Source organism: Heptranchias perlo, chromosome 10 (genome assembly GCF_035084215.1).
Source record: "Heptranchias perlo isolate sHepPer1 chromosome 10, sHepPer1.hap1, whole genome shotgun sequence".
Lineage (NCBI taxonomy): Eukaryota > Metazoa > Chordata > Chondrichthyes > Hexanchiformes > Hexanchidae > Heptranchias > Heptranchias perlo.
Genome location: NC_090334.1, coordinates 37,622,158 through 37,647,443, shown reverse-complemented (window position 1 = coordinate 37,647,443; position 25,286 = coordinate 37,622,158). Strand labels below are relative to the sequence as shown.

Here is a 25,286-nt window from a genome sequence, read left to right as displayed (position 1 = left end):
GATCTTATCAAATGGTGGAGCAGGCACGAGGGGCTGAATGGCCTACTCCTGTTCCTATGTTCCTAGATGTATTTAAGAGGAAGCTAAATAAGCACATGAAGGGGAAAGGAATAAAAAGGTATGCTGATAGAAGTAGATGGAGAGGTGGGAGGAGGCTTGTGTGGAGCATAAACGCCGGCATAGATCAGTTGGGCAGAATGGCTCATTTCTGTGCTTTGCACTCAATGTAACTTAATTCTCAATGTAATTAGAACTGAGAACACATGTGATGTCTCCAAACATATAACATTTTATATTAGTGCCCTTTTATATATATATATATGAAAAAAATTTAAGAAATGTCCCAACCTTCAACCCCAAGTTTGTCATTTTTTTCATGGTGGTCTTTTGCATATGCATATTAACAGACAGTAGTACTGTATAACCAAGCTCAGGTTGCTCTCAGCACTGAGTCGTGCAGGCCCTCTGACAATAAACAGCAGAGTCTATTTAAACAGCAGTCTACAGAGTCTATTTAAAAATAGGCTCGACCAACTACAGCAAACAGAACTCGTGACTGAAACTACAGCAACGTCTGCCAATAAAAGCAGTGATTTCTCCAACAAAATTCAGTAAGTGGAGGTTAGTTACATACAAATTATGTGCGTAAAATCAACCTCAGCCACTTACAGCGGTGCGGTCTCCAGATATGATTGACAAGAAAATTATCTCCATTCTGACCGGGATATAACGGTATCGCCACACGCAGCCAACTCTTACCAGCTTCACCCATTGCGCATGCGTACTACACGCAATGCCTCCTGGGTTTTGTAGTTAAACCTGTGCATCGAGATTATCGGTGCAGGCGGCGGCTTTGCCATCGCGAGAACGCTCAGGAAGCGGTTAGATGGATCACTGCGTGTATCCATGGACTGCGTTTATGTGACGGTTTACCATTGGAAACCGTTAAATCGCTGCGTGGCGACGGCGACGGCTGGCTGCAGGTGGTCATGTGACGCCAGAGCCGCTGGGGTCGTGACCCTGCGCCCGTAGTTTCTCCTTTCCGGTGTGAGGCGCTCAGTCTCGGCCTCAGTGAGTACCTGCGGCGTGTGTGTGGGATCCGAGGTTAGATTAAAACGTGGGTTGAGTATCATGAAAAACTGATATTATTGTGAATTCCATTGACTGTGGTCTGTCCTGACCCAGTACTTCACTCACATGTGACTTGATGGGGAGTGCAACTGAAATCTACCGGCATAACGAGAAGGAACGGGACAAAGTGTGTTCAGTGTTCAAGTGCTGTTCTATTTGAGGAAAATCTACAGACGCTGATCCCCCTCCACACACTCTATTTCTTCCAATTTTCTGTTCCCAACTGACAAATATACTGCCCCTGTGTTCTGAAATAGCATGTTACAGAGCCTCTAGATAGTTCAAATAATTACGAGGGGCCAAGATAGAGTGGATAGGAAGGAACGATTTCCCTTAGTAGAGAGGTAATAACCAGGGGGCATAGATTTAAAGTAATTGGTAGAAGGATTAGAGGGGAGTTAAGTGGAAATGTTTTCACCCAGTGGGTGGTGGGGGTCTGGAACTCACTGCCTGAAAGGGTGGTAGAGGCAGAAACCCTCATCGCATTTAAAAAGTACTTGGATGTGCACCTGAAGTGCCGTAACCCACAAGGCTATGGACCAAGAGCTGGAAAGTGGGATTAGGCTGGATAGCTCTTCTTTGGCCGGCACAGACACGATGGGTTGAATGGTCTCCTGTGCTGTAAATTTCTATGATTCTATGACTACCCCCCCCACCCCGTTTAAATATCTCCACAAGGTAATTGTCACAAATGTGATATTCCATGTTTTTTAATGGAAGTACCCTCTGCTATTGTGTAATTTGTTTTCCCATTGTTTGATTAATATTTTTAACCATTTTTAGTTCTCTTTTCAACCTTAGTGATGTCCAGCATGTGGGCCTTTGCCTATTTCCTAAAGAGAAAAAGATTTGCATTTACATAGTAACTTACCACATCTCAGAAATGTCTTGATGCACTTCACATAAATTACTTTTCTGGTGCAGTGACTTATATAGGATAATGTAGCAGCCATGTTGTGCACAGCAAGAGTCCACAAAGAGCAATGAGATGATTGACCAGAGAAACAATTTACTTTATCTCAGTCCAACACACCTCCCAGCCCTGTCTTCACCCTTCTTCTCCTGGGCAATGACTGTGGTTAATAACAGCAAACACACAGTCACTTACAACTATTCTTTCTTCCCCACACCCCCCCCCCCCCCCCCCCGCCCTCCTTCATCCTCTTCCCAGTCCACAATAAATAAATGTTGGAAAGGTAGGTGAATGGACAACGTGAGGGTAGTGCCATAGGATCTTTAAACATTCACCTCAAATATTGGGACCAGGTAAATGAGTCTCTGGTTTATCATAAAAAATGTTTTAAAGCTACTTTTCAAACTGGTGTTTCTAACCAGTTTGAAATCCCTAGCATTAATTTCTGTTTGTAGCTATGATCACAGTTGTCCCTAAAAATCATTGATGTAAACAAAGCATTAAGAATTTTACTGACTCACAGCAAGCAAGAGTTTAAAGCAGAAAATATGTTTTTTTTACCAGCTTTTACGGGCCCCTGTTTCCTCCTCTAACTTATGTGAAATAGTACTAGCACCTTCAGTAGAGTTTGATCACAAATCAATTGCCTAACAAGCATAATGCTTTTAATGGTTATTCATCCAGTCATATGCACAAAAATGTTTAGTACTGTAGAACAGGCAGTAATGATTCTTTAACTATCATAACCACTTTGATCATACCATGCATAATATACATTTTTGCAATGGCACTTTTTTAAATGTCAACTGATCCAAAAATGCACCATGATTTAAAAAATGAATTTTATTGTTGTAAATTTATTTTTGCAAGTGCTAATGAGGTGTTTCGTGGACTGCCTGTTCTGAAGTTCCTCAGTGCAGGCAATAGTGCTAAATTTCTGGTCCCACACTTAATGTTTTTCACAGGGCATGAATTTTCTGTTTCATTTTATGACTATTTGGTGAATCTGATACAATCCTGAAGTTTAATTTTCTTTTTGTGATAGTGTGACAAAAATGAATTTCGATGAAGATCTGATGCCCAGGCTATTGCCTGTAGATGACTGGGATAACATTGAAGACTTTGACCCGAGTGTGCCACCCAGAACACCCCAAGAATACTTAAAAAGAGTCCAGTAAGTAAAAGTGGATAAATTGACTGAATTGAAATCAAATATTTGACATAACAAGGTGCAAAGCAAGCAAAATGTAAGACCAGCAAAGATGGTTTCGCATTACTTGCAGGAGCATTTGAGTTGTAACTGCTGCATTAGAGTTTAGACTTGTATCTGCTTTCTCTCTTTAGATTACTGCTCTTGCCTTGTACCATTCATCAACCTAATGTGGTATTGGTGGAGCCTGGGAGGAGGTCACATTTCTTTGTTGTAGGTGATACATGGCTATAGAGATTGGAAGGGGGGGAGGTTAGAAGGTTAAATGTCATAAAAAAAAATCAATCTACCCTGTCATGTTTTAAATAGAACTTCAACCTTTTTCAACCCTTAACAGCCCCGTGCTTCATGTTAAACGTTTTTAGTTTTGGCATAAATTTTATAGTACCTGTGAGCCTAAATAATGCACAGTATAGTGCACCTTGACCAATTAACCACTCCTATCAAAATTGGGAATACAGTAGAATCTTTTATTATCCAGCATAGTGATGGGGAATCCCGAGCTTCCCATCCTCAAAGGTGGATTCCAGAAATTGCCAGACCTCAACATTTGGCCTTGTATGCATGGTACAGCAATAATCTGGATACAGGAATGAAGATGAGTGTAATACAAATAGCAAAAGAAACATTATTCTTCAATTTTTCATATAAGGTTTTGTCCTGTGAAAATTTTGGTGGACAATTGGAATGTAGATAATGGACATTCAACTGTAACGCAGAAATGAATAATGCTAAATAAGGAAAATTAACATTATGGTTACGCTTTATGTGCTTTCTTTGAAGTTTATGGTTACAGGTTGTAATTTAGAAGTTATATCTTAATTGTTGCACTCAGGATTGAAGCATCAAGATGTCCTGAAGTAGTGGTGGCAAAAATTGACCCAAGAAAGTTGAAAAGGAATCAAACAGTGAACATTTCTGTAAGTACAATAATTGGATATATCACTTGAAAACTGTTAGGCATTTTTTTTAGGATCATTTTTATTTTTTTTTAAAATCATTTTGTTTCTTGTATGCTTTTGGTTCTGTAATATCAGCCTATACCAGTGAAATTAGTGGTAGGATGAAACTGACAGTGAAAAATTGTACATCTTTGCAATTATAGGCCCATATTTTGAAGAGAAAATAACACAAAATTAGTTTAATTTTGTCTAGGAAATGTCTTTTTTTAGACACACTCCAGTGTAATATTGAAGGTGTGGAAGTGCTATCTTTTGGATGAGATGTTAGTCCAAGGCCTGTTCAAATGGCACTATTCAAAGAACAGTGAATTTTCTCAATGTCCTCGCTGACATTCCTCTCAACCAACACCATCAAAATAAATGAACTGGTCATTCGTTCATTTGCTGTTTGTTGTTGGACCTTGCTGTGTGCAAATTGCCTGCTTAATGATAGTGATTGCACTTCAAAAGTTGTAAAGTGATTTGGAACATTCTAACGACATGATATATTGCGTGTTTGTTTTACTGAGAACTTCAACAAAAAGTGTTACTGTTTAACCGAGTGTGATGTTTTCTTGATTCTCAGTTGCGCTTTGTACTCTTTACAGTGTTATGCATATGTTGTTAAGAATTTTACCCACTTAGTGTACATTTTAAAAATAAACTGAGCTTGTGCATTGTTCATATTTAAAATCTAAAGTTAATTTATTTTGCAATTTGCGCATGGACTTGTGGGATTGCGCTGAATAAAATGCATGTTTTGTCTTAAATTTGTTTTGCAAAGTTTAGAGTGCAGTGTCATATTGGGCTGGATCTTGCTGGCCGTTAGACTTTTTTCTGCACCCTTCAGCTCAAAGAAATTTTGCGCTGTAAGTGTGAGCTGATAATGGCGTGGCAAGGGCAACGGGGCATCTGGATCCTTAGTGAATGGCAAGACTAACAGTCTATCTCCTTAACTAATGAGATTTAAGGCTTAAGAAAGAAACGGAGGAAAGACAGAGAAGGATAGTGAACTAGGTGGGTGAATTAATCAAATCAAGTACAGAAAGAGAGATAGAGAGGGAAAGAAAGATTGGAATAAGGGACAGAAAGGAAAAGTAATTTAAATTTGACATTTTAAAAATCTCTAACAACTATTGACTACATGCAGGAATGGAATTGAACAGTTTAAATTGTTCGCTTTCTGGGCCAGAGAGGATTGATACTTCCTCAATTGCTAAATTTAAATCTGAGATAGATAGCTTTTTGGCAATCAAAGATATTGAGGGATCTGGGCCAAAGGCAGGTATATGGAGTTAGATCACAGATCATCCATGATCTTATCAAATGGCGGAGCAGGCACGAGGGGCTGAATGGCCTACTCCTGTTCCTATTGGCATTGCATTAACAATTATCATGTTGTTAAAAATGTACTTGTGGTGAGTTTAATGGGCAATTAATGCACAAATCCAGCAAGTTCTTAAAAATTACAGGGCAGCTAAGGGCGAGATGCTGTTTATGCGAAGCGAGTGGCGTAAATTGGCCAGCAAGTTCTGGCAATTCGCAACTCAGGGCGTATCTCGTAATCCCCTGAACTTGTTGGCCAATTTTCACATTAATAACAGCGTACATCGTTAGCACACCGTTATTTTTCCAACAAGATCTGGCCCAACATGATAGTATCTATTAATTTTGTGTGATTAGCCACAGTTACCTTATCCAAAATGGCGTAATATTGTATCAAAATTTCCATAACATTTTTCTATACCCTCCTACTCCACCCAAAAATTCAAAACTCAACCTTTTAAAGAATACACCGGGGATTGCAATTCGAAAAACTAAGCACTTCCTCAAAATGTCCTGTGTAGAAGTCTTGTTAATTTCTTGCATCGTCTGACATATACCCTTTTGAAAAAATTGATCCGCAGTGCAACTTCACTCTCATTGTCTTTTTCTGTAATTGAATATTTTATGAAAAGTCAACACAAAATAGTTCCAGTATATTATAAAATAGAAATGCAATTAATAGTTATCTTTTCATATGTAGAAAAATCAGTCTCCCCATCCTATCCATATTTTTTTGTTGCTGCAGAAATTCAGTTACATCCATCAGTGTTAAAGTACAGATGTTTTCAAACTGTCATGTTGCTGCACATTCTAGATATTTATCATAATTCAACTTATATATTTTAGCTGTCAGGTTGTCAACCTGCCCCTGCAGGATTTTCTCCCAGTATCCGATGGCAGCAGCAGCAAGTAGCCAATTTTTCAACCCTTCGACAGGTAACATATTTGATTTGTTTGTACTAATTATTCAGGAACTCAGTGGTGAAAATGCATTCAGAATTACATTACAGGGGAAAGCAACAGTAATTTACCAGCCAGCAGACAATGTTGTATTAAAGATGTTCATATCATAACAAGAAGTATTTTTTGACTATGATTTGCCGTGACTTCTAATTAATATATTCTAATACTAAAATGACTGATACTGTAATCGTAGGGCATTGTATATGAAGTTCTAATTATGAAGTGTTTAGTATAAAGTATGGCCCAACTGAGTGTAATATATGCTGTTTCAATGGAACATAAGTCACTCTGAACATGTCTTTACATCCTTTGAAAACTGCTTTTCTGGTTTATTACTTCTGCTTTGAAGAATATATCTTTTTTTAATTGTGTTGTATTTGCAACACTATTAAAATTGAATGACCTAATCAGAGTTACTTAGTGTAGATGTCAATCTGCTTCGAAGCTCAGTACTTTTTTTCTGTGGATTGTCGTAACCATTGTTTTTTTCTGCACATAGAAGCTAGTTAAAGCTCCATAATAATGTGCTGTTAGTTGAACAGCTGGTTCCCGAGATCTGTTCGGTATACGTCACTAGTTTTTCCCATTTTTGCTCTATATGTACAGAATCTTGGTCTGTAATTATGACTGATTTTGAACTAGTTGTTGCTTAGGGAGGATGAAACTTGTTTATAATTGAAGTTGTTGTGTCCCAGAAATTTTGTTTTACTTTTTGTAATAAACAGATCAGCGGTATTTGCAAAGTAGTAGCCTGTCCCAAATCTTTATCCATTTGTCATATAAGGGGAGGTTGAAGATTGAGGGTTTCTACTATACGTAGACTCTTGCATGTTAGCGTTCAAGATACAGAACATTCAATTATAAAACAAAATATAAGTTATTAGGCTATCTTCTCTGCCAATGGTACTTACTACCTTTCAAAAAACTTAGAAAAAAACTAAGGTAGTCTATTAAAAGAATTGAACAAAGTTTATGTATCAATCTAAAAGCTGCCTGCATAGACTGTTGCTAAATGTCCCTATTGTATTGACCCAATGAGGAAGGAGGCATTGCTGGACTTGGTTCTAGGGAATGAGGTGGGCCAAGTGGAGCAAGTGTCAGTGGGGGAGCATTTAGGGAGCAGCGATCGTAGTATCATAAGGTTCAGAATAGCTATGAAAAAGGACACGGACCACTCTAAAGTAAAAATACTCAATTGGAGGAGGGCCAATTTCAAAGGGATGAGAACAGATCTGGCCCAGGTAAATTGGAATCAAAGATTGGCAGGCAAAACTGTAATTGAACAGTGGGCAGCCTTTAAGGAGGAGATGGTTCAGGTCCAGTCTAGGCATATTCCCATGGGGCAGAAAGGTAGGGCAACTAAAGCCAGAGCTTCCTGGATGACAAAAGAGATAGTGAGTAAGATGAAATGGAAAAACGGGGCATATGACAGATGTCAGGTTGATAACACAAGTGAGGACCAGGCAGAATATAGAAAGTTCAGAGGGGAAGTGAAAGAGGAAATAAGAGGGGCAAAGAGAGAGTATGAGAATAGACAGGTGGCCAACATAAAGGGGAATCCAATAGTCTTCTACAGGCATGTAAACGGGTAGTAAGAGGAGGGGTGGGGCCGATTAGGGATCGTAAAGGAGATCTACTCATGGAGGCAGAGGGGATGGCTGAGGTACAAAATGAGTACTTTGCATCTGTCTTTACTAAGGAAGAAGATGCTGCCAGAGTCTCGGTAAAGGAAGATATAGTTCAGATACTGGCTGGGCTAAAAATTGATAAAGAAGAGGCACTTGAAAGGCTAGATGTACTTAAAGTAGATAAGTGGCCCTGTCCGGATGGGATGCATCCTAGATTGCTGAGGCAAGTAAGGGTGGAAATTGTGAAGGTACTGGCCATAATCTTCCAAACATCCGTAGATACCAGGGGGTGGTGCCAGAGGACTGGAGAATTACAAATGTTGCACCCTTGTTCAAAAAAGGCTGTAAGGATACACCCAGCAACTATAGGCCAGTCAGTTTAACCTCAGTGGTGGGGAAACTTTTAGAAACAATAATCCGGGACAGAATTAACAGTCACTTGGACGAGGGTGGATTGATTAGAGAAAGCCAGCACGGATTTGTTAGAGGCAAATCGTGTTTAACTAACCTGATAGAGTTTTTCGATGAGGCAACAGAGAGGGTAGATGAGCGCAATGCAGTTGATGTGGTGTATGTGGACTTTCAAAAGGCGTTTGATAAAGTGCCACATGGTAGGCTTATCATCAAGATTGCGGCCCATGGAATAAAGGGGGCAGTAGCAACATGGATACAGAGTTGGCGAGGGGACAGGAAACAGAGAGTAGTGGTGAACGGTTGTTTTTCGGACTGGAGGGAGGTGTACAGCGGTGTTCCTCAGGGGTCAGTGCTGGGACCGCTGCTTTTCTTGATTATATATTAATGACTTGGGTATATAGAGCACAATTTCAAAATTTGCAGATGACACAAAACTTGGAAGGGTAGTAAACAATGAGGAGGATAGTGATCGACTTCAAGAGGATATAGACAGGCTGGTGGCATGGTCGGACATGTGGCAAATAAAATTTAACGCAGAAAAATGCGAAGTGATAAATTTCGGTAGGAAGAACCAGGAGAGGCAATATAAACTAGAGGGCATAACTCTAAAAGGGGTTGACACAACTCTAAAAGGGGTACAGGAACAGAGAGCGATCTAGAGGCATATGTGCACAAATCGTTGAAGGTGGCAGGGCAGGTTGAGAAAGTGGTTTGAAAAAGCATACGGGGTCCTGGACTTTATAAACAGAGGCATAGAGTACAAAATTATGGAAGTCATGATGAACCTTTATAAAACACTGGTTCAGCCACAACTGGAGTATTGTGTCCAGTTCTGGGCACCGCACTTCAGGAAAGATGTGAAGGCCTTAGAGAGGGTGCAGAAGAGATTTACTAGAATGATTCCAGGGGTGAGGGACTTTAGTTATGTGCATAGACTGGAGAAGCTGGGGTGGTTCTCCTTGGAACAGAGATGGCTGCGAGGAGATTTGATAGAGGTATTCAAAATCATGAAGGGTCTAGACAGAGTAGATAGAGAGAAACTGTTCCCGTTGGCGGAAGGGTCAAGGACCAGAGTACATAGATTTAAGCTGATTGGCAAAAGAACCAAAGGTGACATGAGGAAAAACTTTTTTACACAGCGAGTGGTTAGGATCTGGAATGCACTGTCCGAGGGGGCGATGGAGACAGATTCAATCATGGCCTTCAAAAGGGAACTGGATAATTACTTGAAAGGAAAAAATTTGCAGGGCTCCGGGGAAAGGACGGGGGAATGGGACTAACTGGATTGCTCTTGCATAGAGCCGGCGCGGACTTGATGGGCCGAATGGCCTCCTTCCATGCTGTAACCTTTCTATGATTCTATATCAAGCAGTCAGATTTCCTGCAGTTACAATGTCTTTAATGAAGCACATTAATTTGTTCAACAGTGTGGTGAAGCAGGACTATCCTGTCAACTTTAAGTGAAGCAATTATAAATAATGAAATGATCATATTGCAGCAATTTTAAATTTGATGCAATCAAATTATTCAATATCAGGCTATCTTTGAGAACAGGGGAGCTAATAAGTAATTCTGCACAGCCTATCCTGATTGAAAACATTCAAATTACCGTCTGGTAACAAGTTTTGTGACAGAGGCACCCTAGACTAGATTATTAGTAAACCCTTTTAAAAGTGGTGCACTAAACCTAAAGATGGAGTGGCCGTTTTAACAGTCTTTGAAACTGGATGATTCTGTTTTTGATGTGTAAATGGCAATATTAATTTACATTTTATTTAATGACTAAGCTTGCATTAATATATTCCTTGAAGTTAATTTGGTCTTAATCTCTTGAAGTTTTGAAGACTAATTACTTTTTTGAGTTGTAGAGAAACATCTCTTTTTCAGTCGCCTAATTTATTGTATTTCAGCGTACAACTAATCAGTAATTTACCAATGAAGTTTGCAGGTTAAGGGGCGATTTGCTAGAGGTGTTCAAAATCATTAGGGGTTTTGATAGAGTAAATAAGGAGAAACTGTTTCTAGTGGCAGAAGGATCGGTAACCAGAGGATACAGATTTAAGGTAATTGGCCAGAGGCGACATGAGGGGAAAAAAATTTACAAAGCAGGTTGTTATGATCTGGAATGCACTGCCTGAAAGGGTGGTGGAAGCAGATTCAATAATAACTTTCAAAAGGGAATTGAATATTTGCAGAGCTATGGGGAAACAGCAGGGGAGTGGGATTAATTTGATAGCTCTTTCAAAGAGTCGGCACAGGCAGGATGGGCCAAATGACCTCCTTCTGTACTGTAAGATTCTATGATGGAAAGTATAATGGAGACCTATGGATAGACTGGCACTCCCAGCATGCATGGTGGAGGCCTAATCACTATCAAACATAATTGAATTCTGCTCAGTTTTATTTGTATTGGTTGCTGCTTTTCACTGCTCTTGTGTTAACTACTTTTATCACTTCAATCATAAAGGGGGTTAACATCTTTGCCGTGGCCTTCTCCCTCCCCTCCCCTATAGTATCAGCTTGGCACAGTTGATAGCACTCACCTGTTTGAATCAGGTCTTGGGGTCAAGCAGGACTTGAGCACATAACCTAGCTGACACTTCAGTACAGTACTGAGAGTGTGTTGCATTGTCAGAGATGCCATCTTTCATATGAGATGTTAGACTGGGGCCCTGCCTGCCTTTTGAGGTGAATGTAAAAGATAACCTTGAAACTATTTAGAGAAGAGCAGGGATTTCTCTCTGTGTCCCAGACAACATTCCTCCCTCAACCAACAACACAGAAAAACAGATTAACTGGTCATTTATCTCAGTGTTATTTATGGGATTTTCCTGTGCACACTTTGGCTGCTGTATTTGCCTACATAACAACAGTGGTTACACTTCAACAATTAATTCATTGGATGTCAAGTGCTTTGAGACATTCTAAGGGCATGATAAGGCACCATATGATTGCAAGCTCTTTCTTTACCCCATCTTGTGACTTGTTCTTTCCCTCGATATGGAAGGGTTCAGCAAAACATGGTGCTGTACTAGTTATCCTGGTATGAGCTGAGCTGATCTTTGACCAAAAGTGGTGTGTGCATCTCTTTAACAGCTTTAAATTCTGAACTCTGCTTCCAAAGAAGACACAAAAAGAACTCTCTGCAAGGTTGCAGGTGAGATCAGATCAAAAGACTAGGTTAAATGGATTTAAAAACACACCCAAGAAGGCCCACAAAAATAGTGTTTGCTTTAGACATTTGAAATTGTAATTCAGAAATTAAAATTGTGCACGTTGGGATGATTGTAGCTATTGTGATGTTTCTGTGCAAATTTATGGAGTGCTACAGTAATCTGAAATGCTGCAGGATGAGCTGGAAATGTGGAATGTAGCCCCAAATTTCAGTGCTAGCGAAACGCTGACCTGAAAATATAATTTTATTACAATATACTGGTCTTCTAGCAGCTTTCGTTTTTATATTTTTCATTTCACCATCACTACAATGATGCTTGTATCTTAGGATAATGGCATTAAAATTTTTTCCCCTTTTTCTTCCAGAGTATCGACCGACACAGAGATCATTGGAAGTCACAGCCTCTGGACAGTAATGTAATGCTGGTATGTGACTTCCACTGTTCAAACCCACTTCCTATTGATGGGTGAGCTAAAGAATAGCATTGGCAATGTTCATTGTCATGTCTTCAGGCTGGACTGTTACCCTTCTAGTAATGGATGATATAGATGCTAGAAAAATATATTGACATTGCAATTTTCAACAAAGGGATCCACTTTTTAAAAAAAAAATCAGATCAAGAACGCAATTAATATTTGAATGAGATTTTGAGAAATAAATTATTTTAAAATTAACATAGATGTAATTTTAAAACCCTCCTTTAAACAGGCTGTTAAAATGAATAGTTTTAGAAGTCAACTGGTTAATGCAAAGCATACCTGAGCTATTTGAAGGTCCCAGGTTCAATTGCGAGTCTGTACTGAGTTAGCTGATTTACGCTGGGACGGGAGCAGGAAAATCAGCCTGGGTCACTGCTCCTGATTGCTATCCAAGGGACCCCCGTATGGGAGAGCATTGGGTGAGGACAGTATTGGGTTCACCTGTGATGCCCTCCACAGTTGAATAGCCTCCCTACACTCTTTGTCTAGGTATGCACGTAAAGAATAGCCATTTGGGTGAGGTACTGGAGGGTGGCTAGCACCCATGCAGCTTTACCCAGCAAGGAGTTACCATCTTCAGGAAGACAGGGCAGAAATGCAGAGGAGGTGGGAATGTTTTTGTTAACTTCACAACTGCTTTAACTGAGAGTGTGTGCTTGAAATATTTTATGTACTCAATAGGTGGTGCAGATCTTTTTCTATATACAGTATAATCTTGAAGTGCTACTTAGTGTTGTGCTCATCAGTGGTTATTATGTAAAGTACTGGTTAGTTAAAGTTAACACACTGGAAATAGCACCTATTAGTTACTAAGAAAAACATTCAGCAATATATTGCTGCCATCTAGTGACAGATGAATGGCCTCATATGTTTGGCATGCTCAGTGTGATGTTTGAGATTGAAGGAACCATTGTACCTTTTTACAAAAAGTTCCCTTCAAGATGATGAAATATTTTTTTGAATGAATTGAAATTCCTTTTCACTTCGCAGCCAACACCCGAGGATGAAGAAGGATGGAAAAAATTCTGTCTTGGAGAAAGACTGTATTTAGATTCATCTGTATCACCAATCACTAGTGAGACTGATAACCCAGGCATTGACTATGTGCAGGTAATTTTTTTATTTATAGATAGCACAAACAAAAGTTTTATAATGCAGAAGTCGGCTTCCTACATGCAGTGGTGATTGGTGTTGAGCTATTTTTTTCCCCCTTGTTTGATCATATTAAATAAATTAGGTTTCTTTTATATATGAAATGATGAAAATGTTGACGTTTAGCAATTTTTTTGCGCTGCTTTCAATTTCATTAGGATCCAGCATCTTTCTAAACTTAGAAAATCATAATACGATTAGGCAGAGTCAGCATGAATTTATGAAAGGCAAACCGTGTTGAACAAATTTATTAGAGTTCGTTGAGGGTGTAATCAACAGGGGAGATAAAGGGGAACGAGTGGATGTAGTATATTTGGATTTCCAAAGGGCATTCGATAAGATGTCTCATAAAAGGTTGTTTCGCAAGATAAGGGTTCATGGGGTTGGGGGTAATATATTAACATGGATAGAGGATTGGTTAACGGACAGAAAACAGAGAGTGGGGATAAACGGGTCATTTTTAGGTTGGCAGGCTGTAACTAGTGGGGTGGTGCAAGGATCAGTGCTTGGGCCTCAGCTATTTACAAGCTATATTAATGACTTAGATGAAGGGACCAAGTGTAATGTATCCAAGTTTGCTGACGATACAAAGCTAGGTGAGGAGGACACAAAAGAGTCTGCAAAGGGATATAGACAGGTTAAGTGAGTGGACAAGAAGGTGGCAGATGGAGTATAATGTGAGGTTATTCACTTTGGTAGGAAGAATAAAAAAAACAGAATATTTTTTAAATGGTGAGAAACTATTTAAATGTTGGTGTTCAGAGAGATTTGGGTGTCCTCGTACAAGAAACACAAAGTTAGCATGCAGGTACAACAAGCAATTAGGGAGGCAAATAGCATTTTGGCCTTTAATGCAAGTGGGTTGGAGTACAAGAATAAGGAAGACTTGCTACAATTGTACAGGGCTTTGGTGAGACCACACCTGGAGTACTGTGCACAGTTTTGGTCTCCAAATCTAAGGAAGGATATACTGCTTTAGAGGTGGTGCAACGAAGGTTCACTAGATTGATCCCTGGGATGAGAGGGTTGTCCTATGAGGAGAAATTGAGTAAAATGGGCCTATAGTCTCTGGAGTTTAGAAGAATGAGAGGTGATCTCATTGAAACATATAAAATTCTGAGGGGGCTTGACAGGGTAGATGCTGAGAGGTTTCCTCTGGCTAGATAGTCTAGAACTAGAGGACATTGTCTTAGGATAAGAGGTCGGCCATTTAAGACTGAGATGAGGAGGAATTTCTTCATTCAGAGGGTTGTGAATCTTTGGAATTCTCTACCTCAGAGAGCTGTGGATGCTGAGTCATTGAATATATTCAAGGCTGAGATAAATAGATTTTTGGACTCTAGGGGAATCAAGGGATATGGAGATCGGGCGGGAAAGTGGAGTTGAAGTTCAAGATCAGCCGTGATGTTATTGAATGGCAGAGCAGGCTCGAGGGGCTGTATGGCCTACTCCTGCACCTATATCTTGTGTTCTTGTGTTTTCCTTCCTTTACTCAGAATGGCAGACACAAATGTTGTGTGGCCATATCTAAAACTGTTGCAGGGAAGGCGGATAAAGTCCAAGACTCTTATTTCAATCTTGCGCTATATTGCACATGACAGAACAATAGAAATCTCAATAATTTAGTGAAATCTGCTGGACATTGTTCCCACGTTCTTGTGAATATAAATAAATAACAAAGTTTGTCCATTTTAATAATAGAATTCAAGGATATTTAAGACTTCCAAACCACTTATCCGAAACATTTCTATAGTTTCAATCTTCACCTGACTTGGTGATGGTTCAAATATTTAATCATCACCAAACTAGGTTGATAGGGTAAAATTATCATCCACACTCATTGGAAGATTTGAAGATGCCCAGGTAAAGTACCTCTTTGATAGAGAGAAATAACTGAACCAGTATCCTCTATCCTGGCAGTAATCTTGACACTGATCTTGACATTGATCTTGCACAGTTTGTCAAGCATAGGAATACATTTCTCTGCAGATTCGGATGTATTCTGCCATTAGGGTCAAAGTACTGATCTGAAGATCAACAAAACACAAAGCTACATAACAACAGTCACTACCCTTAGAAATAATTCATTTAATGTGAAGTGCTTTGAGACATTCTTGAGAGAAGGTTCTATATAATTGCAAGTCTTACCTTTACTGTATGTTGCCATGGTATTGAGTATGAAATAATAATTAGCTAGTCCAATTGGACACACATGGGTCTCAGGATAGCAAAGTAGACTGGACTATTGGAAGACATGCTGCTGACTGTTTTGGTGAATTAATGAACATCTGACATCAGTAACACTTGAGCCTTTCAGCAAATACAAATTACTAGTGCCAGCTGCTGATGAATTTGTTTTATGGCTGCAAGAGAAGGGTGCATATCAAAAGTAGAGGAGTGACACTTGGATTCTCTTCATACGCGTTGTATGGCAAGCATATCCTGTCAATGTAGTAGCAAGTCTGTTGCGAAACGACCTTCGTCCAGATTTGGCAACCACAAGCCTCAGTACTTACTCATCAGTACAAGCGTAGACACTTGCACATCCAGGGTATGGGTCTGGAACATTTGTTATGACAGATGCTATGCGTGAGTACCAAAAGGAGCCATGATAATGTGACTGTCAAAGGAAATAACAGAAAGCTGCGTATGCCATAGCAAATGACAGCAGTGTAAGCTGCAAAATAGCTTATGCTTTTGGCAAAAGATTGTAAAACCTGGAAGTAAATTGTAACTTTGAGTACATAGAGAAAAAATTGTCCAAGAAACACAGGCTGTGATTCACTACCCCCTTTCCCCGTGTTTTCTTAAGCATCAGTTCAACTGATGTTCGTATCTCTGTGCTTCTTTCTTTGCATACATTAATACTTATGGAAAATTCCAAAAGTAATTAGCAGATTTTTGCTATCCCTTTGAGAATTAGACCAAAGTCAAATTAATGTGGTGAGTTTTAGTTAATGGAGGTGGTTGGTCTATTTTCCAGGTGGGATTTCCTCCCTTGTTGAGTATTGTCAGCAGAATGAGTCAGGTATGTGCATATTTCATTTCTTCTTTGCTTTTTAGCAGGAAACAAACGCTGATTAAGTTGAATTATAATATAAGAACTTTATGCACAAAGACATCATGAATTCTGACCAACAGCCTCAAGATCAAACAATTTTAAATGTTAAGTCTTTCTGAGCTGCAAGCACATTCTAATCTCAAAGTTCCCAAACCAAACAATAAATAAACTATGACTTTTGAACTTGTGCTTACTTAAAAATAATTAGACCCGATGGCCTTGAAGGAACACTGTTCCAGCTTAGCAGAATAATGCATTCTCCTTTACATGGTATAAAACTTCATTCTTTGTAAAACAGTACATCATGTGAGCAATACCATAGGAGAGCCACTGTTTAAAATCGTATGTTTAAAAAGGTGCATCAGTGCACACAGACGTTGCACAACAGATGTCCCACGTTATTATAGTGCAAAACAATTTTAAAATGCAGAATGCTTCTGAGCTGCAACCTGAAACTTACGGCACGTTCTAATCTGTCAAAAGACAACTAAACTCTAACTTGATCTGAGCCATTCTAGCCTGAAAGGGATACAACTACACCTTACCAAAACAATACAAGGTGCATTGCATCGTTTGATAAACACAGGAGTGTTATCCTATAAATCACCTGGCATGGGCCCACTGTGTTCAGGACACCCAATTCTGCATGCAGCCTAACTGGCCTCTCTTAAAGGAACTGCTGGAGGTCGCCGCCAAAAGCTTTTTTAAAAAAAAATACCTACCTGAATGAGGAGCACTCCTGCCACTCCCTCTCACTGAACCCAAACTCCCCATTACCACTCACCCACTACCAAGCTGTCTGCACCTGCATTCTTTCCTGCTGTTAGATTGGAAGTTATGTATCCTAGGGGGTCAGTGCTAAGTCTACTTTTGCTCTTAGCAAAGCTATATATAGCTGATTTGGACTTGGACTTGGGCATAGAGTCATAGAGTCATGCAGCACGGATAGAGGCCCTTCGGCCCATCGTGTCCGCGCCGGCCATCAGCCCTGTCTACTCTAATCCCATATTCCAGCATTTGGTCCGTAGCCTTGTATGCTCAAGTGCTCATCCAAATGCTTCTTGAATGTTGTGAGGGTTCCTGCCTCCACAACCCTTTCAGGCAGTGAGTTCCAGACTCCAACCACCCTCTGGGTGAAAAAGTTCTTTCTCAAATCCCCTCTAAACCTCCCTCCTTTTACCTTGAATCTATGTCCCCTTGTTATAGAACCCTCAACGAAGGGAAAAAGCTCCTTAGTATCCATCCTATCTGTGCCCCTCATAATTTTGTACACCTCAATCATGTCCCCCCTCAGCCTCCTCTGCTCCAAGGAAAACAAACCCAATCTTCCCAGTCTCTCTTCATAGCTGAAGCGCTCCAGCCCTGGTAACATCCTGGTGAATCTCCTCTGCACCCTCTCCAAAGCGATCACATCCTTCCTGTAGTGTGGCGACCAGAACTGCACACAGTACTCCAGCTGTGGCCTAACCAGTGTTTTATACAGCTCCATCATAACCTCCTTGCTCTTATATTCTATGCCTCGGCTAATAAAGGCAAGTATCCCATATGCCTTCTTTACCACCTTATCTACCTGTTCCGCCGCCTTCATGGATCTGTGAACTTGCACACCAAGATCCCTCTGACCCTCTGTCTTGCCTAGGGTCCTCCCATTCATTGTGTATTCCCTTGCCTTGTTAGTCCCTCCAAAGTGCATCACCTCGCACTTTTCCGGGTTAAATTCCATTTGCCACTGTTCTGCCCATCTGACCAACCCATCTATATCGTCCTGCAGACTGAGGCTATCCTCCTCGCTATTTACCACCCTACCAATTTTTGTATCATCAGCGAACTTACTGATCATACATTTTACATTCATATCCAAGTCATTAATGTAGACCACAAACAGCAAGGGACCCAGCACCGATCCCTGTGGTACCCCACTGGCCACAGGCTTCCAGTCACAAAAACAACCTTCGACCATCACCCTCTGCCTTCTGCCACTAAGCCAGTTTTGTATCCAAAGTGCCAAGGCACCCTGGATTCCATGGGCTCGTACCTTCTTGACCAGTCTCCTGTGGGGGACTTTATCGAAGGCCTTACTGAAATCCATGTATACCACATCCACTGCGTTACCCTCATCCACACGCCTAGTCACCCCCTCAAAAAATTCAATCAAATTAGTCAGACATGATCTTCCCTTGACAAAGCCATGTTGACTATCCCTGATTAATCCTTGCTTCTCCAAGTGGAGACTAATTTTGTCCTTCAGATGGAGAGTAAAATATCCAAATGTGCTAATAACATAAAAATAGAGATTCTGGCAAACAGCAAAGAGGACTGTAAAAGACCCAGAAGGATACAGACTGATTAGCAGAATGGGCAGACAGGTGGAAGATGCAATTTAATATGGAGAAGTGCAAAGTAAAACACTTTGGGAGGAAAAAAAAACAAGGAACAGATGTATACATTCAATGGAAAGACACTAAAGGCTATGAATGAACAGAGACCTAGAGGTTCAAATACATAAACCCCTGAAAATACAAGTGTAGGTAGATAAAGCTATAAAAGAGGCCAATAGGGTTTTGGGTTTTATAAAAAAAAATAGGAGTATAGCGTACAAGTGTAAAGAGGCAATGATAAATGTGTACAAGGCAGTGATTAGACCACAGTTACTGTGCAGTTTTGGGCATCCTATTATAGAAAGGACATTAAAGCCATAGAGAGCTTACAGTGCAGGTTTATCAGGATGATACCAGGGAAGGGAAACTATAGTTGTAACAAGGAGAGACTTAAGATACTGAAAGTATTTCAACTGGAGCAGAGAAGGCTAAGATGATATTTTATTGAGGTTTTTAAAATTCTGAAGGATTTTGATTGGGTGGATAGTGCACAACTATTTGCTCTGGTTCAGGAGAAGCAACAAAGAATTATCAATTTAAAATAATCTCTGAGTGACGAGAGATTAGGAGAATTTCCTTATGCAGAGAGATGTTCGAAGGTGGAATGTTTTGTCACAGGATGTAGTTGAGGCAGACACCATTGAATCTTTTAAGGGAGAAGTGGATAAATATTTGAAGTAGAGGGACATACAGTGTTACCTCTCTTCTTGACCTCCTCCCCCTCACACCTTCTCCTTTCAGCCTATCCCCTACTCCTTCCAATATAAAGTTTAATTTTATTCGATAATTTCTCCATCATTTATTCTATTTTATATTCATTTCTTTATTTTTAACAAACATGCATTTTATTTCCAACACTCTCCATTGCACCATACAATCCTCTCCTTATCAAACACGTAATGTGTAAATGCACACAATCATGGAATTCAAGCCTGAAAATACCCCTCTCATTTCTGTAATACTCTAATAAAAATGCAATTTTACTTAATTGCTGTGAATTATTGACCCTGAATTACATACAATAAAAGGGCACGGAATCAAAATAGTAAAAGGGGCGATCAGGAAATGCTGAATGATCGTGCAGACACATTGAAAGAGCTGCCATCTCCTGTAATCACACAAGGCAAACTGGACTGTGCACACACCGTGCAGGTCTTGTAGATTTACTATAGTTAGGGATTTATAAAGTGGAGGGGGGTGAATATCTGACGGTGTGGGTATGATGTGGATTTAAATGTGAGCAAACTGCCCAGCAGACTCTTTACAGCTGCCCATAGTGGTCGGAAGCTTTAGCTGGGACTTGTGATAGTAAATTGATGCCACTCCACATACCGGGATAGATTCTAAAGTCACTCACATTCGTCACACACAAATTTACAGGCTTTTTCAACCCACCGGTCCAATCCACTGGCGAAGAGATGAGAGCAGAGACACATTATCAATTTAGGAACGAACTGATTAGGTGGGAGGCACCTAATATTTGTGTCATACTACAACAACAGCAACAACTTGCATTTGTGTAGCCCCATATGACACCGAGCCACATAAGAAGGAACCAAAGGCGAGATGAGGAGACATTTTTTTACGCAGCAAGTTGTTATGATCTGGAATGCACTACCTGAAAGGGTGGTGGAAGCAGATTCAATAATAACTTTCAAAAGAGAAGTGTATAAATACTTGAAGGGGAAAAATTTGAAGAGCTATGGGGAAAGGGCAGAGGTTTGGGACTAATTGGCTATCTCTTACAAAGAGCCGGCACAGGCACCATGGGCCAAATGGCGGCCTCCTGTTTTGTATGATTCTATGAAAACAGTGTATCTTCAGGTTCAACATGAGTCGAACCATAGGAAGTTTTTCATTTTATAAATTATATTAATTTCCAAAGAGATACTTCTCTTTCCACCACCACCCCCCCACCCCCCAATCCAATTTTCTTCCATGACCCCTCTTTCCTGAAAGCGATTAGTAGCTGAGGTATAGTTCCATAGGTGGGTGCATTGGTTTCCCTACCCATATTGTTGCAGAAATGGCTACTTTTTATGTGATTGAGCTGTTTGATCAAATTGAATCTCAACAGCTGAGCTGCAACTCTGTCCATGCACACACCCTTCAAACTGGGTTTCTGAATAACCAAAAAGAGGAACCCTGGCTGTCTCTTTCCATTTGCTAACCTGGGGTCACTGAGCTAATTGAAGCTCCCACATGCTGCCTCAACTAATAAATCTGGCTTAGTACTGCACCAGATTTGGCCACTGACTCATAGGGGTAAACGGTATATCCGACTGTTGAGATGCAACAACGAAGCAACTGAATAATGTTCATCAATCATAATGTTACTGCAGGCATTTTGGGGGAAAGCTTAAATGGATGAACCATTAACATAATTCTAAAAGTGTTTATATGTATACAATTCACCAGTGATATTTCAAGACAAGTTATTTAAAGTGTGTAAATATTGCAAGGGATTGAGTGTCTTTCACATGAATGGAAGAATCTCTAATACTTTATCACTCAATGTTCAATTCATAGTGTTAGTGTCTTATTTAAGTGCGTTCACGGTGAAGCCTGTTTATATACTAACTAAATGTAGTTAGATACTGGTTTTTATTTTCAGTCAGTGGTATTTCCACTGCTCAGAAGAGTGATAACCAGCATCATGTAATTTCTTAACAGGATAATGATGCTTAATCAATTGCCAGTTTTAACAACATTTTAATCAGTAATTGAAATATTTCACAGTTTTGTTAAATTTCTTGCAAGATATCCGTACAGAGTGCACAAGTGCTCCTTGCAATCAGATTCAGCTCTACTTCAGTCACTTGTTTCGGTTTGCTAAAACTTTTATTAATTTGTTGTTTTTGCTCTTTTTGCAGCCTACAGTATTTAATGTATTGGAGGATCTAATTAACTGGTTTGGAGATAAAAAATTGTATCCTGAATTAGTAAGTGATTTCTTACCTCTAGTAGAAGTAGCTTTTTTTTTCACAGATTGGAAATGTATTGTTTGGTATACTACTTGTTGCTATAAATGAGCATAAAAACATGCATGTGTATATTTTTTAATTTGCTTCAGCATCGAAACATTTTATCCTCCTTGCGAGTGAGGCTCTGTCTTTACAGAAATATTGACTCTGTGCATGTGTATATATATATATATATATATATATCCTCTACTGCTTGACCTACCTATGCCATGCAGCATCTGCAAAGGCAACCTGCTACCAGGCTTCTATTAACACAGATGTGCCTAACAATACTGAAAAACTTGAATCATTTTAAAATATAATTTTAAGAACATTAGAAAAAGTTACAGATGAGAAAAGACCATATGGTACACCTGAAGCCATCCCTCTAGTGCTATAATTCACACAGCCTTGTATCCAACTGTACCTGAACTTCCCTAATGTCTTTGACTCTACTGGCTTACCTGGTGGATCATTCCAAACATTTATCACCTTTTGAGTAAAGACATTTTTTCTCATTTTTATTTACTTTGCACTAATTTTAAATGTCTGCTCTGACCTAGTTTACCTTGAACTAATGTTCTGGATTAACCTTACCAGGATGATAACAGGGATGATAGACATACGTTCCAAGGAAAATCTAAAGCAGCGAGGACTGTGTGGTCTCAAACTAAGATTAAGGGGGATTTGCTAGAGGTGTTCAAAATGATAAAAGGAATCGACAAGGTTATTTCGTGGTTGATATATTGAGGGCAGGTGGACATGATCTCAAGATAAGCACTTGATACATAAAAAGGGAGATTAGAAGAAACCCTTTCTTGCAGAGTTATTGGAATGTGGTATGCTTTGCCACAAGTGGTGATTGATGCTAAATTGAGCACAGCATTCAAAAAGGAACTGGATAATTAGTTAAAGAAGTTTAATATGGATGGGTATGGGGAGAAAACACAAAAATTGAATGAGTTTGGGGAGGAAGCAAAAATATATAAAAGCAGAACAGCTGAATCTTGTGCCAAAATTTCTGTGTTGTCAATAACATTTAATATTTTATGTACCGTATGCAACTAAGCATCATGACTCCCTGTGTACGCTCCCACTTATAATCATGTAATTTCCTGGGAGAGGCAAAAACCCAGATTTTTCTTTAAACCCTAGGCCAGTTCAGGGGGAAAAAATCTGGAAAATTTCTCTTTGACCCCTGAAAGCAATCAAAACAAGTTCCAGGAAATCACACTCACCATGAGGTACATGCATCAAGGAACTCGTCCACCCCCTTTTTGAACTGTTGCAGCGAATCTGCACTCACCATGCAAACTTGTTTTTAAGTGTCAGCAACCCTCTGCATAAAGAAAAACCTTTTGACATCTAACCTAGCCCTATGCTTGCATGGCTAATACGCATGGCCCCTCATTTTCCCTAATCTGGTTCAAATAGTCTGTTCACACACAGTCTAGTCCCTTCACCATTTTAAACACTTAAATTACATTTCCCGGAAGCATACTCTTTCTGAGAATAAAAAGATCCAGTTCTCTAAACCTATTGTGATAACTAAGGGCTTTTAAACTATGGACATTCTAGTGGCCTTCCTTGGAACTTTTTCTTGGGCCTCTGTCACCCAACATGTGAGGGGGTCAAAACTGAACACAGTATTCCAGGTGAGGCCTAACTAAAGTCTTGTACAAGGACATTATAGTTCTTTTAGTTTTATACTGAATTGTCCATGCTATACACCCTAGTACTCTATTAGCCTTTGCAATAGCCTGTTCATACATCTTCAGAGACTCATGTACTATAATGCCTAAGTTCCTTTCATGCTCAACAGACTTTGATTCTCTACCAAGCATGGTATATACATGCATAATACTGCATTTAACTACATTAAAAGATATCTGCCAGTTGCAGGACCAGTCCCTCATAGCATCTAGATCAGATTGTAGTCTTCTCCTGTAGGGTCCTAACACTAGCAAAAAATCTTCATGGGCAGTACTCTCGACACCATCATCTAGATCATTAATATAGATAGTGAAGAACATGAATGGATCCCTTCGTAACTGCCACCTGGCTAGATTCTAGAGCTTAAGATCCTGTAATCCTTCTCGATAGTTCATTCCCTTTGTGCTTGTTGCTCTTTTCTGAACCCTCTCCAATGGATCTATGTCCCTTTTAAAGCCAAAATTGTACTAAGGGTGGTCTGACCAGTGCATTATGAAGCCTCAGAATGACCTCTATAAATTTATACTTCATTCTTCTAGCAATACAACCCAACATTTGATTTCATATATTTGATACTGCACTGCACTTGAGCACTACAAAAATGTATGTAAGTTGCTGCAAAGACTAAATGCTTTGTTTCAATTTTCTCCTAGGGTAGATGGTTATATGCATTGTTAGCCTGCATAGAAAAGCCACTACTCCCTGAGGCCCATTCGCTTATTCGACAGCTAGCTAGAAGATGTTCTGAAGTTCGTGCTAAGCTAGTAAGTATCTATGTCTGTTAGACAATATAGTAAAATGCATGAAATTTTAAATGGCTTTGTTTGATAATGTAACTTCATCCTCCTTACTCCGTTTTATATTGCTGAAATAAATAGATTTAATGTAGACAAGTGACATAGTTTCCTATTTGTGCAAAAGCAAATATTGTTCCCCCCCCCCTTGAAAGGCTAAAAGTGCATTTACTGCAGTTAATTACTGAGTGTACTACTGCAGGTGTAAGCCTGCATTCTATTACTTCAGTGCACTATGTCAGTGTGCAGTCTGATGCAGTAAAGATCAGAAAAAAACTAGACATCGCCATCAGGAGATTAAGCACCAAACTTATTGGAGCACATATAGTGCCATCTGGTGGTGGTGCATAGATGAGGTTGATGCAACAGATTCAGAAAAAAGTAAAAGAACTAAAATATAGTAATTTCAGAGGTACTGGCAATCAATAATGATCAATAGGAAATCAGAACTTCAGAACTTTTTTATCTAAAGACTGCTGCCCTTTTTTTTTCTTCCGAAGTTGTTGATTCCTTGCTGCAGTATGGTTTCAATAGTCACTCTCCCAAGTGGCTGTTTTTTCATGTGTGACCCCAGACAGTGTGCATCAGTAGTTTATTCGACTGCTGGGCCATTACAGCTGAGCTTGTCCTCGCTCAGTGTCCACAGTCATACTTCCAACTGACAATCGGGAGCATAAATTTTGGATTATTTTCTGCTCCATACCATGGGCACTGAGACCCATTTGTAGTGCCCTTATTGCCATCCTGACTGAGATCAGATGATAGAGTGCAGATGAAGGATTGTATCTCGTACTTTCCTGGTCTGTATGGATCAGCTGCTGCAGCTGTAACCAGCTGAACCATTCAAGGAATTCAGAATTGCACTACTTAGTTCATTCCTCATAAGATTCTTTTCATTACCTACTTTAGAAAGATAAATGCTACTGCAGTGATATTTGTTTCTTCTTGAAAGTAGAGCAGGTACTCTGGGGAAAAATTGATGAGAAAAACCTGGGAATGGTTCTGAAAAAGGTACGATAATTCAATTGAATAAATAAAGCTGTGT

The 25,286-nt window shown here is 39.6% G+C and overlaps 1 protein-coding gene across 5 annotated transcripts in view; it reads left to right on the top strand.

Annotated features, from left to right (window-relative positions):
• The first annotated feature begins 866 nt into the window (after positions 1-866).
• gemin2 (gem (nuclear organelle) associated protein 2) overlaps positions 867-25,286 on the top strand; it is a 42,194-nt gene continuing 17,774 nt past the window's right edge. The window contains exons 1-9 of one of the 5 annotated variants that reach the window (XM_067991510.1): positions 867-1,104; positions 3,090-3,218; positions 4,090-4,174; positions 6,368-6,457; positions 12,067-12,126; positions 13,171-13,290; positions 16,316-16,360; positions 21,645-21,713; positions 24,101-24,211. In XM_067991510.1, the coding sequence (XP_067847611.1) occupies positions 3,100-3,218; positions 4,090-4,174; positions 6,368-6,457; positions 12,067-12,126; positions 13,171-13,290; positions 16,316-16,360; positions 21,645-21,713; positions 24,101-24,211 (699 nt within the window). In that variant the 5' untranslated portion in view covers positions 867-1,104; positions 3,090-3,099. Of the gene's footprint in view, positions 1,118-1,728; positions 1,810-3,089; positions 3,219-4,089; positions 4,175-6,367; positions 6,458-12,066; positions 12,127-13,170; positions 13,291-16,315; positions 16,361-21,644; positions 21,714-24,100; positions 24,212-25,286 lie in introns of those variants that run through there. The other 4 variants (XM_067991509.1, XM_067991507.1, XM_067991512.1 and 1 more) reach the window with 4 other exon arrangements.